The following is an 18,704-nucleotide window of genomic DNA, read 5'->3' as shown; positions in this document are numbered from 1 at the left end:
GCGCACAACACCGATTTCATAGTGTAGAGCCGTAGCATGACCATCTGCGGAAACGGTGCTTACTGAGACAATGTTAGTAAATGAATTGGGGACAATGGAATTACAATCAGCTCCATGCACATGCCGGCTTCGCGATTCTGGCCTCTGAAACACACTGGTACGCATACAGACCGAATGTACAACACTTAAATCTCATCAGAAACATCCACACTTTCGTAAATACATCACATTTGCGAACAGAGTGACTGCGCCGCATTAATATGAATTGGGAACGCACACAAACGGTAAATCTTAGTCTTGAACGTGCCCCTAAAGCAGCTGCGACAGTGGCGAGCGGGCCGGAGCGTCCCGCGGCTGCTTTCGAAACGGGGCACTAGGGGGATTTTAGTGGCGCCCCTACAGGTAGCGCTCTAGGCGTACAGCCCTCCTTCCATTGAGCCTACGCAGAAATGTATTGACGCAGAAGAGTTCGTTTTACTTTAGGCCTAGTTGATTAGTTTTTTTCATCAATGGCAGTGAATACATATACCTACTTATGTACTACTGCGAGCAGCTAGGTTACACATCGTGTCTTCAGTCCTTCCAAACGTGAAGGGGTACGGCTTGCCGTCAGAAGCTCCAGGAAGCCACGTAAGCAGCATCGATGTGACTAAAACGGGGGTAGAAAAATGGGAGGAGGGGTGCATGTAACGCTCAACGAGAATAACGGGCGCACGCTCCTCAGAATGGGTCTCTTCGTTTCACTCTTTTCCAGCGCTGGAAGCTGCGGAGATCACGGTATGGTACTCCATCTGGGTCGGAGACGATGCCACGAACCGGTCGAGCACAACTGTGTGGGTGCGCGAGAACGCCACCGTGTTCGACGTCATGGGCGCGGCTGCCCGAAAGGACCGCCGCTTTAGGTACGCCCTTGTTTTGCACCCGGCACCGTGAACACGATTGTCTGTACCGCGTGTGAAAGGAACGGCAGACCGACGGGGCTAATGTGTTCCCTGGAGGTATACATTTCGCATCCCCATTCAGCGGAGATTTTTCAAATTTTTACTACCACTACCAATAATAATAATAATAATAATAATAATAATAAAAATCAATAAATCAATCAATCTCTTTATTATAGTGCCCAGGTACAGCCGTAGCCTTTGTTCTCGCGCACTTAAGAAAAAGACAGACGACGACACAAATACATCCACGCGTGAGAAGAACAACAAAATACAAGCGAAGAAAAAAACTAGAATGAAGAATAAAGGTCACTTAACAAAATCAATGATTTCGGCACACTAAAGTTTGAACAATCACGAAACGATAAAACACAGTGTCATAAAAATTTGACAAGACAAACGGGCAGATATAGATATATCTGAGTAGGAACAGTAACAAAGGCGAGCAACATAAACGAAAATAGGGCAATGAAAATAGAATTAAAACTGGTCGGAACCAAGTTGGGGAGAGACAGAAGTCAGAAGGTCGCACATGTAAGACCGAAGGGGTGTATGAAACAGGTCAATATTATGGGAATAGAGATTGTATGTTTCTTGAAGGCGGTACAATGTGCAGTGTCTATTGCATGTCTTACGGGTACGAAGTATAGGAGACTTACGGGTAAGTTTCGACGGTACTCTAAGATTTACATTTGCAAGCAACTCCGAACAAGAAATAATCCCGTGTACAAGTTTAAATAAAAAAATTAGGTCAGCATTGGTTCGTCTTGACTTCAAACTTTGGAGAGGATTAGAAGTAAAAAAGTCTGAACCATTGCCACTGTGGCGGGAGAAACGATGTTTGTGGATAGATATGAACTTATTTTTCACTTTGTCAAGTATATTACTGTTCGACTGGCACGTGCCGTTCCAAACAACTGAGGCATATTCTAAAATAGGGCGGACAACAGACAAATAAAGCTTTAGTAGTGAGACAGGGTTGCTGAAATCTCTTGAAATTCGACAGCCAAACCCCAAGCGGCGAAGGGCGCGCTTACAAATAGAATCCAGATGAGCAGAAAAGTTTAGCGCACTGTCAAATACCACTCCAAGGTCAGATATTTTACACACACGCCGTAGTGGCACACTTTTCACAACGTACGGATAAAGTATGGGGTTTGTTTTACGAGTGTAGGACATAACCTTCGTTTTAGGGCCACTAAGAGCAAGTTTGTTCGCGGAGCACCAGTTGCTAAAAGCATCCACATCAGATTGAAGAGCTATGCAATCTTCAGCGCTAGTAACTTCTTTAAATATTTTGATGTCATCAGCATATAACAGAAAACAAGAGTGATTTATAGAGGCTGAGACGTCATTAACAAACAAAGAAAACAAAAGGGGCCCCAGAACAGATCCCTGAGGCACACCACTGGAAGCATAGTAGGCAGCAGATTCTTTATCATTAACAGAGACAAAACATGACCTATTATTAAGATAGCTGCTGAGTAACTCCACGAAGCAAACGGGAATGTTATAAGTAGACATTTTATGCAGAAGCAAGGAATGGTCAACTACGTCAAACGCTTTGCTGAGGTCACAGTACACGGTATCGAGCTGACCCCGCCCATGCACAGCTTCCGAGGCAAAGGACATAAAAGACACAAGGTTTGTAGTAGTTGAATGGCCAGATAAAAAACCATGTTGTTCTGGAAGAAGGATGTTTTTGATACTACTCGACAAAATTACGTGCAAAATTGATTCGAGCAGTTTGCTTGCCGAGCAGAGGATAGAAATTGGCCTGTAGTTTTCTACCTTTGTTTTCACTCCAGACTTAAACACAGGAACAATACGCGCGACTTTCCAAAGGCGCGGAAAGGTAGATGATTTTATACAGTTGTTAAATATAGAAGCAAGAATCGGAGCTAGTATGACCCCGTAAGCTTTTAGTAGTGCGGAGGGAATTTCATCCAGACCAGAGGAAAGAGATGGCTTTAGCTGTTTGAGTGCCTTGAGAACGTCTTCTTCGGATATAAGGGTGATACATAAATTCGAAGAAGACAGTTCGCGGGCGCGGGAGAGGGTATTGGGTCCAAATACTGAACTGAAGTTCTCAGCAAATGCATCGGCAACAGAAGCGATATCATTTCCCTTTTCATCGAGAAGACTGATGTGTTCTCGGCTCTTCGTGCCGGAGCGAAAACGGACGTACTGCCAGAAGCATCTGGAACTCCGCGTAGCATCATTTTCAACAGCAGAGATGTACAGTAACCGATCCCGCTTATAGAGCACTTTGCACAAAGACCTGTAATAGACAAATTGCTGTTGCCATGACTCACTATTTGTCCGCCGTGCCTTCCGATGGGCACGCTTCTATTAATAATAATAATAATAATAATAATAATAATAATAATAATCAATCAATCATGTTTATTTACGTGCCCAAGAACAGCCAGAGGCCTGAGTGCTGGCGCACGGATAGTTACATGAAAACAAAATACAAGAAACATATAGCAAGAAACAAACAAGCGACAACACACACACAAAATGAAGTAGGGAAGATTACAGAAATAAAGCACAGGCGGAGCCTGGGTACAGGTAAAAAATAAAAAAAGAAGATGCCTATGTTGCTCTGCCTGTCGTAAAGGCCACACGACAGGCAGAGCAACAAAGTTTGACAGTAATACAACAAAAAAACGGCAAGAGTGTAGAGACAAATGATAAGACGAAGAAATGACAGTAAACAGTTTCAAAAATAGGGAACAATGAGTTGGATAGGCACAAAAGCAGAGAAACCAAATTCCAGAAAAAAAAGAACGACAGGCACATCATAGATGTTTAACATACTGTATTCAACAGCTCTGTACGGTAAATTGTGAAGGATTACTGAAAGATGTCAAGGCGTTCAAAGAAGCGGTTGTAACAATTCTGTATTCTGCGCACAGGAGAATGATTGGAGTTGCGCGCAGCGGTCAAGAACGGACGATGCGACCTGGTGGGCCTTTGTGGTACACTAAACTCTAAACAGTTAAGCAGGTCTGCGCAAGAAAGGTCACCATGAACAATTTTGTGAAGAAATGTAAGGTCTGCACGCATACGTCTGCAGTTCAAGGAAGGGATGGAAGGGACTATGGGTAAGTCAGAATCAGGATGAAAACTGTGATTGTGATGATGGTGCTTAAATATGGATAAAAACTTCTTCTGCACACGTTCTATTAATTCACTACTAGATTTGGAGATGCCGTTCCAGGCAACAGAAGCATATTCTAACTGTGGTATACATATTGCATTGTATAGCATTAGAAATGGATCTGGAGAAGAGAATTCCTTTGTAATCCGACACACATTTCCAAGACTTCGGAGCGCTCGCTGGGTGATGAGCCTAATATGAGGCGAAAAAGAGAGGGTACTGTCGAAAAGCACCCCTAGGTCCCTAATCTCCTCAACCCTTTGCAGAGGAGCTCCCTCAATACTGTAGGAAAACAGCAGATGGTGGGTTTTCCGGCTGTAGGTGACAACCTTTGTTTTAGCGGGGTTTAAAATTAAGCAGTTTTTCCTGCACCAGACCGATAATTCCGACACATCCCTCTGCAAGGCACAGCAGTCCTGAACACCGCTAATGTGCCTAAATAGTTTGACATCATCAGCATGAAGAAGAAAAGAAGAGTTTGATAACACTGTTGACACATCATTGATAAAGATAGAACACAATAATGGACCCAGCACGGAACCCTGAGCTACACCACTTGTTGCAGGGTAAACACTAGACTTTTCGTAGTTAACATCTACATAAAAGGACCGGTCAAGGAGATAGTTGGACAACAAGGCAACAAGGCTTGCGTCTACACCGGACTTACCAAGCTTGTTAATTAATAACTGTTGGTTCACCACATCAAACGCCTTACTGAGGTCAAAATAAATAACGTCCGACTGGCCGTTTTCACAGACTGCAGCCGAAGCCTGTGTCATAAAGCTTGCAAGATTTGTGACCGTCGATCGACCCGAGAAAAAGCCGTGCTGATTTGGTATCACAACGTGCTTGACGCAGGCAGCAAGAACTTGGTGCAGAGCTGACTCAAAGAGTTTTGAGGCGACACAAAGGAGTGAGATCGGGCGATAGTTAGGAACGGCTGACTTATCACCAGACTTAAATATTGGAAAAATTCGAGCGATCTTCCATGCACGAGGAAATTGACCTAAAAGTAAGCAGTTATTATAAATGGAAGTTAAGACAGGCACAAAAATGTTGCCGTAAGCCTTCATGAGGGCTGCTGGAATTCCATCTGCACCACAGGAAAATGATGGTTTCATCCGTTGAAGGCTATCATTGACAATTTTTTCATCGAACATAAGTGCATTAAAATTAGAGTTATTAAACGATAAGCGTTCGTCGTTGCCATCTGGCAGTTGAAAGACAGAATGAAAGTACTGAGCAAAACTGGTGGTAACATCCTCAACCTCTGCACCATCGGAATTAAGCAGGCTAACGTGTTCTTTAGACGCCTTAGAACGGCCGCGTTATATACCTCCAGAATTCAGCCGGTTTCTCAGACGCAGCAGCCTCTAACGATTCTATATAGAGCTGGTGGTCACGCCGGTAGAGGATTTTACAAAGTGAGCGATACCGACTAAACTCCGCTTTCCACTTGTCAAGCCCAGAACGCTTAGCCTTTTTGTGGGCGCTGTCCTTAAATTTAAGCGAACTTCGAAGTTCTTTAGAAAACCAGTGGGGAAATTTGGAAGGAACAGGCTTATAACAAGGGATGTACTTTTCCATGCCACTTCTGACGATTTCGGTAAAACGTCGAACCTGTACGTCAACATCATTAATATCAAAAACACTAGACCATTCAGCAGATGAATAAAAGCGATACAGCCCAGCATAATCTCCACGCTTGAAAGCATATCGCGGGACTGCACAATTGTCAACACCGCCAGAGCGATGCAGGGTCACACTGAGACAGAGACAATAAGAGGGGGGTGAAACGTGTCGGGGTGCACAAGGGATATTTCGGAGGCACACACTTGTACGTTTTTTAAGTTTGAGAAGCACACATCTAGAACATTACCACAAGAGTTTTCTATGCGGCAAAACTGCTGCATGTAGGTGAACGATTGAAAATCTAATAGCATGCTGCATTTCTGCACTGCATAATGGTTTTTGTGCTCAAAGGAAAGACTGTTCCAGCGAATACCTCGGGTGTCGAAGTCCCCAAGTATAATGAGCTTATGGTTGGAGTGTGCATTTGAGACATTTTCTATGGATGTGAGTGTTCGACTAAATTCAGAAGGTAATACATCCGGGGATATATAGAATGCACCGATGAGTAGCTTCTCGCCCCTCGTGAGGCCTACCTCAAGCCAGACTGATTCGACTAGGGTCTCGAGGTCAGCACGCCGCATGCACTGCACTGAATGATCAACGCAATAAGAACCCCGCCACCTTTTTCTTTAGGTACAGTTAATTTTCTGTCGCTTCTAAAGATTTGATAGTTAGAAGGGAAACAGTCGGAAGGCGAGATATCATCGGAAAGCCAGGTTTCACTAATCACAATAGCAGAAAATTTAGAGCATACAATATTTCTAATAAATTCAGAGGACTTAGTTCGTAGACCTCGAGTGTTTTGATAATATATGTCTAGACTCTCGTACTTACTGATCATTTTCAGTTATTTCGCAGCAGAATAATAATAATAATAATAATAATAATAATAATAATAATAATAATAATAATCATGTTTATTTACGTGCCCAAGAATAGCCAGAGGCCTGAGTGCTGGCGCACGGATAGTTACATGAAAACAAAATGCAAGAAACACATTTCAAGAAACAAGCAAGCGACAAGACACACACAAATTGAAGTAGTGAAAAGACAGAACTAAAGCACAGGCGGAGCCTGGGTACAGGTAAAAAAGAAAAAAGTAGATGCCTTTGTGGCTCAGCTTATTGTAAAGACCACACAACAAGCAGGCAACAAAGTTTGACAGTAAAGCGACAAAAAACAATGACAAGAGTATAGAGACAAATGATAAGACAAGCATGATAAGTAAACAGTTTCAAAAATAGGCAACTATCTATTGGTTAAACAGAACCGCAGAGAAACCAAATTCCAGCAATGAAAAAAAAAAAGAAAAACGAACGACAGAGTTATCATAGATGTTTAACATACTGTATTCAACAGCGCAGTACGGTAAATTGTAAAGGAACTTTGAAAGATGTCAAGGCGTTCAGAGAAGCGGTTGTAACAATTCTGTATTCTGCGCACAGGAGAATGATTGGAGTTGCGCGCAGCGGTCAAGAAAGGGCGATGCGACCTGGTGGGCTTTGTGGTACACTAAACTCTAAACAGTTTAGCAGGTCTGCCCAAGAAAGGTCACCATGAACAATTTTGTGAAGAAATGTAAGGTCTGCACGCATACGTCTGCAGTTCAACGAAGGCATGGAAGGAACTATGGGTAAGTCAGAATCAGGATGAAAACTGTGATTGTGATAACGCTGCTTAAATGTGGTTAAAAACTTATTCTGCGTACGTTCTATTAATTCACTACTACTAATAATAATATAATAATAATAATATTAATTCAATTGGCAGCCACTCCCGCGAAGTGTAGAAGAATAGGTTGTTGGGCACTTTTCTACTCAGCAATGGAACACACTACAAGGCGAAGGTCGGCGCTTCCCCATTTATGTGCCCTCAAAGTCTTCGTCAGCTTTCGCGCTGAATGTATTCCCGGGAATCGTGGGGGATTTGCAGCTCAGCCGTAAGCTACTTGTGTTGCACGGATGGGTAGTTGACAGTGCGACCGAATGGTGCCAAGACACAATCTGTGATGGTCTAGCAGTTCGGTTTTACGTATCTGCAGAAACACATAAAAGAAAAGGGCCCATCTCCCCGCGAGGGGGACTCGAGTAAATGCGTCGCATAGGGGGTGGGTGTATTGCGTTAACGTTTAGTGTTTGGGGAGTTGGTGGTAGTGAATGCGTTGTATCAGCAGCTTCTTGACGTAGTTTGAATGAGTCAAGGATATAAGGCGCGTTCGTAGCTTTCCATTCTGTGTCGGCTTTGTCGCGCAGTGGGTAGAGCACCATGTACCTTGCGTTCCGCCCGCAGGGTCGTGCGATCGAAACCAGGCGCCGATAAGTATTATTTTTTATATAGTGTAGGGGGCGGGGTGCGGACCTGTTGTTGAGAGCGAGGAGGGTAGCGTGATGCGGTAGAGGAGGAGTGGGGGAGAGGGCGCACCTGGAACGGCTGTTGCGGACGCCGAGGCACGCCGACAACGCCGGGTGACATCGTGAGTTAAAGAAATGCTCTGCATTTAAAAAGCCTTGACGCAGTTTGGTGACGTTTGACACCGAGTAAATATAATGGACGCTATACGAATATGAATTTCACGATACGTGTACCTCATAGGCATGCATGTGCAAAGTCATTTGAACGGTGTCTATTAGCGCTTGTAGTCCGAGAAGGTATTTGTGACGGTGCTTATGTGACGAACGGACACCTCGTCCTTCCATCTACTCAATACGAGATTACGCATGGTGGGACGAGCCTCAAAATTTTTGAGCCGAACCTCGTATGTTCGCATTTCTGCTACCAACACGGTCTTGGACCAGCCGTCGCCATCCTTCCTCGTGTGCTTTCGAGGTAGTGCGCTCACTGTAGTTGCCGCATCAACTGTCGATAAAAAAAAGGAAGTTGCCGCTGGGCAATTCTGTGGGATACGCGAAATGGTTGCAACACAGACTAGTGTCACTAGATAAGATACAGAGTACCGTCACTGAGGCGTGCAAGTGTGCAACAGTGGCCATTCTGTTGTTCATCAGTGTTGCGAGATTACCGCTTCTGCGGCCTCACCGCTAACTTGGACGAGGTCATTTGTAAACAACATTGCCGAAGACGCAGCAACACGGCATCTTCGGACACACTTTTGCAGCTGAAATGCTGCGAAGCGCGTTATCTTTGATTCGTATTCGGAACGACGCCAGTCGCGCGCAGCCGCAGAGCAGGGAGGATGAGCTGAGACTACCACAGTTGACTTACAGAATACGCATAAGCAACAAAATGGCGGCGCCTATGAACCGTCGCAGTGTAAACAAGTGTCACGTGATGCAATCTGACCTATGATCAATGCGGCGGCGCGGAACAATAGGAGAAAAGAGTGTCGATGCCCTATAACCTTATCTAGTGACACTAACACAGACGAAACATGATTGAGCGTGGGACCTAAGCCAATCGGAGCAGTTCCCGGGGGTGCAGGCTGGTGATCCCGCGGTTCCGGCTTCCTTGTTAAGTCATTCTTACCGAGTTTTTAGGGGCGAAGCACCTTACAGGCTCGGGCTGTCGTCGTCTCCTGTCGCAACGTTGAATCAACTTGTCAAACAGTTCAAAATAAACTAACGTTATTTAAACTAATTTAACATAAAGCAATAATCAATATTCAAGCGCATTAAACGTAAATTTTATAAATTTCGTTTCGAAATCGGTTTCAAATGACAGGTGTTCTCCTGAAAAGCATACTTCTTACCATGCTTAGCACGCGGGTTCGATTCCCGGCCGCGGCGGCCGCTTTTATGATGGATGCGAAAAGCAAAAACGCCCGTGTGTGCGAGATTTCGGCGCACGTTAAATATCTCCAGGTGGTCAAAATTTATCCGGAGCCCTCCACTACGGCGCGCCTCATCGCCTGCGTTGCGTCGGCGCGTTAAAATCCAAAAATCGATCACTCGATCAGTTTACGGCCAGTTTGTCTCTCATTTAATTTCTTAAATCCGGTTCAACGCAAGAGAGGGCGCCACCATCTCAGCTAGCACGCGATTTCCTCTCAAACGCATGAAGCGTTTCCTGCTCGCGAAAACGCGCCGCGCACGCCACAGCCGCGCTGACGCTGCCGCTTAACCACCCGCACGCTGCGCGCGCCGCGGCCGGCGGCGGCAACATGGCGGCGTCTTCGGCAGCGAAGTGGTGCCGGGAGCTCGAGCGACCGCGTCTAAGCGCTCTCTAAAATTCCGCTCAAGGCACGCACGAAGTTGTTGTGCGGTAAATGAGCTTATAATGTGCGTGAAAACGGTACTATAAAATATCATTCGCGCCGCTTGTGAAAGCGCTCATTCAATATCTGCCGGGGTGGTAAGCCTATACATCCCCGGCGGAGCCAGCCGGCTGTCTCGAGCGCCTCGAAACCGCCGCCATGAGGCGCGCGCCTCCGCACTGGCGCAGGTCGCCAGGCTCCTCGCACTGCCGCACGCGACGCGCGTCAATTTCTAGCCAAGGCAGATGCTGCCGCGGGCGCGGAATCGTCGACGCGGGCGTCGAAAAAACGCACGCGCAACGCCGACGCGCACGAATCGCGTGAAAAAATGCTCCATGCGGTTCGGCCCAATGAGCGCGCGCCGTATGGCAACTCATTTGCGACTTACAATCTTTGAATACCCTTGTACACTGCATGCTTCGCCCCTCCCCAGGTTTCATGGAAAGTGGAGATGGTGCACGACTTTTTTTCTTGCGCCTTCCCGCTGTCTCTTGATTTATTGTTCACATCAATGAAATCGTCACGGTTACTGATTCTGGCGTACAGATTACACTTTTTTGCTGATGACTGTACTCTATTTCGGGAAATTACTGTCCTGGAGACCGAACCGAACTTTATAATAACCTTTCTACGATTCTTAAATGGCGTAATATGTGGGGAATGCTCCTAAAGGGGCCATGCAGACAACAAATAAGTTTGTTTTATTCGAAAGGTTTGGTGTTTTATAGTGCCCCCAGTGCTTGCCCGACACCAAACGACCCTTTATTCAATGAGAAATTAAGCAATTTAAGCGATAATCTTAACTCTCCCGTGAATTTGTGTGTTTGATGACGTCTGCAGTGACGTATCCCGAGCAAGTACTGAAGCAGTAGTATTAACTCTATGTACTGAAGCGAACGTAAGTATGCGGACTAGGCCCGCAGCGAACGGCGGAACGCATTGTTTTTCCCGCCAGTCCTTCTAGATGGCGCCACCATACCGCTCGGGGCCGCTGTCCACCCTCGCTGTGTTTTTGACCGGATTTCTGCCTGGATAATGCTTGTTACGGTTGATACCTCTTTTTTCGTGAAACATTGGGTATGCTCAAAAACAGAGACACAGAAGACAATATATCTCATGCCAGTTGGCTAGTGTAAGCTCAACGCGCTGGATGGCTGTGCAGCTATAAGCTGCATAATGCGCGCATTACGCACTGTGGCTTCTTTACTTACGTATGCGTTCGTAACTTTCATTGTTTACCCCCCCCCCCTCCATTCTGACTGCTATAAAACATTATGCATTAAATTTAAGCGCAAATATTTATTTCTGCAAGCTTATAACCCCTGCTTAATTTGCGTTGGATTTTGGCGGCCACGACCGATTCCGCAGTTGCCCATAATACGTCATAGGTCCTCGTACGGGAAAAGAGTTACAGGGTCGCATGGCCATTCTCTTTTTTTCTTATTATATAGCTTATTTGAGTGAAGTTTGCGTTAAAAGTGATGTAAGCATTATTCTAACGAGGCAATCTTTCGAATGACACAAACTTGCAATTTGTCTATATGACCCCTTTAAATACAGATAAATTTGTCCACATGCAGCTTACGTGCAAAGAATGTCCACTAAAATATGCATACACTCAAGAAACTGATGTTTTACAACAGGTCGTGTTACAAATACTTAGGATTAACGATTAATGATACCTTGTCCTGGAACCTGCTCCCAATGAACCATACGCTCAGCCGCTCTTCGCAAGCTTGGTTTCTTCAGGCATGCACCGCGCAACTCTCCCTCAGGCGTAGAACGCATGTGTTATTTATCTTGTATTGCGTCTATACGGGGTTGCTCCAGTATCGTAAGGGACCCGCACATAAAACCAAACAATAGTAAACGGGAACGAATACAAAGGCAGGCAATTCGATTTATATACTTCGAATACCCACCAAACGATTCCCCATCCCAGCGAATGTCTGATAATAGCACCCAAACCCTTGAATCACGTACGCAGGCGTAATCTACGACTTGATTTTCTTAACTTTTACTGAACCGCATACTCATTCCAATATTTATCTCTTCTTTCTACCAGGCCAACACGTAACTTCCACAGTAACTTGCTGTCCCCCCCCCCCCCACACACACACACCTTTTTTGCTAGAACAAATACATTTATCTAATCTTTTTTCCTCGGACAGTTTGTGAATGGAACGTGTTAAGTGAACCATATTCGGCACGCATTATTTAGCGTTATTGCATTTCTTGTTGCACCTGAGTTTTTACTTAACGTGTTCTTGTATATCCGCCATACGCCTTTCCTGCTTAGACCAAGTGGGGTTCGCAGTATGTTATAATTAAATTCATTGCATGTGTTCCATAATATTAAAGTATTTTTATATTTTCAAGAATATCGACGCAGCTGACATTTAAGTACTAACTAGCCCACATCAGCACATTGTTCAAGATTTCAAACACCCCTAGATAGAAAGCAATCAATGCACGGAATCTGACCCCAACATCAATGTCTGCAGCGGAACGTGTCAGGGGAACGGGTCGCAACCGCGAATGATTTCCTTAGCAGGAATTTACAGATGGGAATGTATCTCCACAAAATTACAAGTATGCACCGTCCAAACAATTCCTGTCAGAAGAATTTATCCAAGTGTTCGATGTTTGTTTTGGGGTTGACTTTCTTTTCTGAAGAAAATAAAAGACCGAGTATTACTCCGGGGCGAAGTTGAATTATTTATACTTAAAACCGGAAGACAGCAACGTTTTCATGATTGATTTTTGTGAATGTGTGCGCGATCGTGTGCACGGGAGCGTTTGATCGTAATTCGAATCCCCTAAAGCATCCCGGTCTACTACATTCGCAGCCGGCACGTCTTCATTTGTAATGCATGCCGCAATCAATGCTGCGCTTTCGAAGGGCTCCTTCTGAAAAGCTGCGCACAGATTCGGTATGAAATAATAATAAGACGCCCCCACAACGTCTCAAGTAGACACTGAAGCTCTCTGGAAATGTAATCTGGTAACAGAAGCTCCAAGTATCCCGTTCGTAAGACACAAATCAGTGAAATGGCTTTTGCGGTAGAGAAACAACAGCTTGCACAGGCATTCCGCCTTATTGCACTTTGACGCTAATTTTGTCTCGACTTCTCTGAGTCCGCACGAAATGAAGGGAATTGTTGTCAACTACTGTCGGTATTTTTAGCCCTTACTTTCAGCATACGAGGCCAGCTCACGTTTGATAAAACCTCGACCTGAAATTCCCTTGCCTCGACATTGTGCCAGAAGATTCTTCCACCTAGTTTGTTTGCAGGGCGAAAATCTGTGTTGTAAGGCTATTACAACGTGTAGTTATTAATAAACACTCAACAGGAGTTTTGGCGTGCACGAGACGCGCGTACTGCTGTTTCATTGTAACATGTCTTTAATGAACGAAAAAAAAAACTAAATAAATAGCACGGGTCCACTTTCTTATAGACCACAACAACTCATATTCCCAACTTTCGATAATTCACACAAACCGGAACGGAACAGAAATTCTCTGCTCTAATGAAAAAGAAAACGAATAAGCACCGAAATTCTTCGTAGAGCGTATTACGGAAGTACGAAACCTTGCAAGGAGTAAATACCTCCACACAAAGAAATACTTTGCAACTAACTTTCTTTTTATTTCTACCCCACATTCTACTGTTCGCAGATTTGAACATGACACTACAAGCGGCCTCGGACCGTATGTTGTATCCCTATCAGGAATGCCCCGCGACGTGGCAGCAGGTCGTTTCTGGCTGGCTCACATCATGGACTTCGCCACAGGGCTAGTGACGTCGCTCTCTGTTGGTAAGTGCAGCGTGCGAAACGGGGCCAGCCACTGCCAAGGGCCGACATTCATGCACCGTGAACGATTTTTTAACAGCGGAGCTGTTTAAGCTTGAGTTCCAACCGTTCCCGGCGTCGTTCAAAACTCGGCGCTCAATGTGGAGAGTAGAAAAATCGCGCCAATCCACCCCGTGAATGTGGTTGGAAAGCAAAGCTGTAAACGGCACCCATAAAGATTACCCATGTGACGTCACTTTAATTCACTCCCATCGCTCTACAAATAGTAAAACCAGAGAGAAGTGAAATGTCCTTAACCACACCATTTATTACTTCAAAGAGATATTCTTGGCAAGATTAAATCAATGCATGATGGATTAACGGTGTTTGGTTGAGTTGCATTGGTGTAGCACAAGAGTGGAAATTTTTTTCATAAGATTAAAGTAAGCTCCAACCCGGTGTTACACGATCTGACTTCTCCGTCTCTGCGTCGCGGACGGAGGCGACGAGATTTGCGGCAGAGAAGGAGCAGGAGGAGGAAGAAATACTTCTGTTCAGATTTCTGAATGGCCCAGAGTGCCGCCCAGGGGAGTGATTCCTTCTTCTGTGGGGCCCATATGCAGTCCGCGCGGCCTGTGTTTCGTCCACCCGCTGAAGCTGGGTAGGTAGAGAGGACCTGGACGGCAGCATCTCGCATTGCTCTTGTTGGGTAGTTGACGGAAAGAGAGGAGGTTGCTCAGGGCTAAAGTCGCGCACCCCTATTACGGGTCGAAGTGTTCCTACTTATGAGCAAAACTTACATTCCGCGTCGTAGCGATTCGGATGCATTAAGTGAAGACAGGTAGGCTGTGGGGAGGAGCCCGAATTGTATGAGCCGTAGGTCAGTTTGTTGTTCTCTGGAAAGGTCAGGGTAAGGCGAAGGTACGGTCTGTCTCACAAGGTGATAATGCTGGGTTATCTCCCTGAACGTGACAAGCGGGTGACTGTCCTCGTGCAGCTCCATAGCACGGGAAATAAAAGCGCAGGCTTGTTGGGTGGGCCTATTTGTTGCCCTCCATGGAAGCGTGAGGGGGTGTCCAGATGAGCTGAATGGAACCGTTTTGGGAGTCGTTTTTGAGCACGCGCAGTGCAGGCCAGGACACCCAACCCGACTGGTAATTCGAGTAGGCTTGCTGGAAATCGGTAACTACCCTCCGAACCCCTGGTTGAGTAAGAGCCAAGGTGATGGCTGCCTCTACTGCTGCCGTCAGTTCTTGGGTCCTAAGCGAGGTACACGCAAGGAGGTTGGTTCTGGAGGTAGCCACGATGATGGCGTATTGCTGCCCTCGATATTTGGAGGCGTCTGTGTAGATAACTGCATGATCCCCACCGAGGGTGGTGTTCAGCGCTTGAGCCCGTGCTTTTCGGTGACCCTCGTCATGTGAGGGGTTCATATTTAGAAGCAAAGGGAGCATCTTTAGTTTTAGTCACCAAGAGTCTGGGAGTACGTCAAGCTGAGTGACATTCTGGGCTGCCCAGCCAATCTGATGAAGCATGCTGTTGCCCACCGCAGTTCTGAGTCGGACCTTCTGGTTAGAAAGATGGCCTTCTATAAGCTCTTCCACCATGTTGTGGAGCCCCGTGCTAAGCAGCCTCTGTGGGGACGCACTCATGAGAAGACCAACGGCGTGCTCGACCGCCTTTCTAATCATTATATAAAGCATCTCTAGGTCTTCCTTGTCGAGAAGAAGACAGGGGGTTGACGTAAGTAACTCTCGAGAGGACAAAAGCTTCAATTAATCGAAAGGTACCGGATTCCTTTAGGCCTCGCTTCTTGGTGGCAACTCGCCTGATCATGTGTATGGTTTGAATAATGCTGTTTTTGAGGCGCTGCAAGGACACGTCACTCTTGGTGTTAGCCTCGAGATGTAGGCCCAGGATCTTGATGCTGGGGCTTGGAGTGATGGCCTGGCCATCAAGGAGTATTTCAATGTATTCCTTGGTTTGGCGTGAGGGCGGACGACAAGGAGCTGTGATTTTTTACGTGAACACTGGAGGCCACAGGCTCACATTGGCGTACTAGAAGTGAGACGCCATGCATTGGTGTGAGCTTCCTTTGATTTTTGTAACTCTTAGCACATGAGCAAGGTGCGCATAGGGCCGCTAGACGGGCGTGAGTGGTCGCGTGACGCTTTCACGTGGCATTCAGCGAGAACGCAAAGGGTAAACCCGTAGATGTGCTTGGTGAGTACACAACCTGTCCTCTCTCTTCGCGTGGGCTCGTAGCTAACTCGGTAAGACAACGGGCTCTCTCTTTGTTAGTCTATTAGTTCCAGGTTCGATTCCCGGCGGGGCCAATAAATTCTTTTATTTGTTCGCTGGAGTTTTCTGGTGACACCAACGGTCGCGAAAGAACCCTTGGGGTAGAGGTAAAAAGCTTTGCTTTAAAATGCTAGGCAAGGAAGTGTCAGGAAAAGGAGCGAGGAGGCAAGGAGACGACGAGCATTGTGCACGTGCGCGCCTCAAGAAGGAAGCACGGTTTCCCTGGTCGTAATCGTACCTAGGAATCTCGAGTTATGAAACCGGCGTCTATACGATTGCGCTATCACCGCATTCAGGGAGCTCAGCATATCCTTTGGGTTCGTAGCGCGGGCGTTGTTGGACTTAGGCTGAGTTGAAGTGGACAGATGTGCGGGAGGGGAGACGCACGTCGAGCATTGGCTGCGCCTAATAGTGACGTAAGCTCTGACGTGCAGGTGTTATCCTAGTCCGGGTAGACGGCGTGCGCTCGGCAGCATCATGGTCCGATCTACCGATAAGATCGGCAGACCTAAGAAAAGCCAAGTTAAAGCTAGTGAGAACCCCCAGCTCAGCCGTTTCCTCAGTCTTCGCTTCTCATTTGCGAAGGTGGCGATTTTTTTTTTAAATCCGATAGCCTTGTCTAGTGTCAGTTGCATGTTTTAGATGCGACTGCATCTCATTCACTCGCCTTATCCCTCCATACGGCGTCGTTGTCCGTCCACACCCCTCCCCCATTCTCCTCGCCGCGCGAGCTGCGCTCTCCGCCACTCACCCCCTCTCTTCTCTGATAGCCAACACTCTCTGCGTGGGGAATTGGATTGGATTCGATTGGCTTGGCTTGGCTTGGCTTGGCTTGGATTGGATTGGATTGGATTGGCTTGGATTGGATTGGAGTTGGATTGGATTGGATTAAAGTGGATTGTGTTGGGTTGTGTTGCGTCATAGCCGCGCCATGTTGCGTCATAGCCGCGGCAGGGGGTTCACGGCACGTTTCACGCGATGGGAGAATCAACCTAACGGAAACAACAACGGAACCCCCTATGCGTCGCATCTACACAAGGGTTCCCGCGAGGGGAGGTGGGAGTAATTTTTTCTTCTCGTTGTTGCATTTCTTTGTTGCGCTTACTTGAAAAACTATAAAGTTACAGGTTATGTACAATGGATGCGTTGGTGCGTCAGAACAACAATTAACCAACTTATATTACTGCGCACGCCTTCTCATTTATACAAACTCGTGTTACCGAGCGGTTTTCAATTGATCGCAAAAGAAACGAAACGTAGCAGCGGAGAAAATATTCAGGGTGAATTTTTCTTTCGAATACATTCGTAAGGACGTAGAGTAGCGATGAGCGCATTCTAACACGTGCACAGACACACGCACTGAAGTTCTTCCCCAAATCGCTCCGCGTATTTTCTGAGGCACAGGCGCATGTTAAGGAGGAGGATCCGCTCCACATTTCGCGTGGTGACATTTGGCTGCTGTGTCCCTCGTGAAGAAAGCAAAAGCCGCTTCTCCAGGGCGATAGTTTGCCGCCATTGTGCTCTATACTGCCTGCCGATCCACCTCCTCACAAAACGTCAAGCGTGGTGTGGCCTGGAACGGCTTTTCGCCACCGGCGGACCATTACAACACTCATCGTTACCCTTCTCGCGTTTGTGTTATGATGCTTGATTTCACGTTCTCGGAGGGAAATTCACCACCGCTTGGGCCGCATCTGCGGCAACCTTTCTAAAGGCCTTAGAATGAAAAAAAGTTCGGCCACCTTCGCAATTGTGATGCGAAGACTGAGGAAATAGTGGAGTGAAAAAAAAAGTTTTTTTTACTAGCTCTCACCTGGCTTTTCTTGGGTCTGCCCCTTTCTTAGGAGAAAGATGGTTAGTAAGTGAAGCTTTCTCCATGCAAATTGAGTTAAATCAAAGTCCACAATCCACACTTCTAAAGTCCAAAATTCAAACTGCCGAAGTCCGAAGCCTGAGTTGTCAACTCAGCCAAAATCCAAAGCCACCGCCTGCGCTACGAATCCAAAGGAAATTCTGGGCGCCCCAGCAATCGGATTGACGCCGATTTTATACAGCGAGGAACCCACGTTTGATTCCAAACACGGGAAGTGTTTTTCCCCCTAGTTTTTCTGTTTGGTTCATGCGGTGGTGGTATTTTAATTGTTTTTTGTGGTGGTTGTATTGTTGGGTTAGGTTAACGCTTTTTTCCTTCTTTTATTATTTCTTTTGAACCTCCCAACACATGTATACATTTGCCTTCCTGTCTCGTAATGAGGCGAGGTGGAAAGGCGAAATTGGATGGTTTTTGAGCACTATCGGCGCCTAAACTCGGTGTTCTGCCTGTTTTTTTTTTTTTTTTTTTGTCACTTCAAAATTAACTCATTTTTCTGCAGAATTTCTGTCTGGCATTTTTTTCCTTGTAGGTGTTGCGCACTGCATGGCAACAGCACTTTTTTTATTCTTTCCAATTGGCTGCGCAGGTTATTGTTCTCCGCCTCTGCTAACCCTGTACCCGTCGGGCCTTTAGGGCGGTCCAGTGGTTAGGTTGCGGTTTCACGGCGTAAAGGTCCAGGGTTTCGTTTCCGGGATCTCCGTAACCACATTTTTTTTCTTGAGGCGCGCACACCCAAAACCTGCTCGTGGGCTCCTTGCCTTCTCGCCACTTTCCCTCGCAATTGTT

At 46.2% G+C, this 18,704-nt stretch overlaps 1 protein-coding gene across 2 annotated transcripts in view; it reads left to right on the top strand.

Moving 5' to 3' along the window:
• The window catches only part of LOC144149619 (uncharacterized protein CG3556), a 134,016-nt gene that overhangs the window by 100,443 nt on the left and 14,869 nt on the right, over positions 1–18,704 (top strand). The window contains exons 6-7 of one of the 2 annotated variants that reach the window (XM_077681266.1): positions 755–902; positions 13,629–13,768. In XM_077681266.1, coding sequence (XP_077537392.1) covers positions 755–902; positions 13,629–13,768 — 288 coding nt within the window. The remainder of the gene's footprint in view (positions 1–754; positions 903–13,628; positions 13,769–18,704) is intronic. The other variant, XM_077681274.1, reaches the window with a different exon arrangement.

Source organism: Haemaphysalis longicornis, unplaced genomic scaffold, assembly GCF_048455015.1.
Source record: "Haemaphysalis longicornis isolate Haplotype H1 unplaced genomic scaffold, Haemaphysalis longicornis Haplotype H1 scaffold_1, whole genome shotgun sequence".
Taxonomy (NCBI): domain Eukaryota; kingdom Metazoa; phylum Arthropoda; class Arachnida; order Ixodida; family Ixodidae; genus Haemaphysalis; species Haemaphysalis longicornis.
The sequence above is the reverse complement of the archived record's forward strand: the minus strand, read 5'-3'. Positions and strand labels throughout refer to the sequence as shown.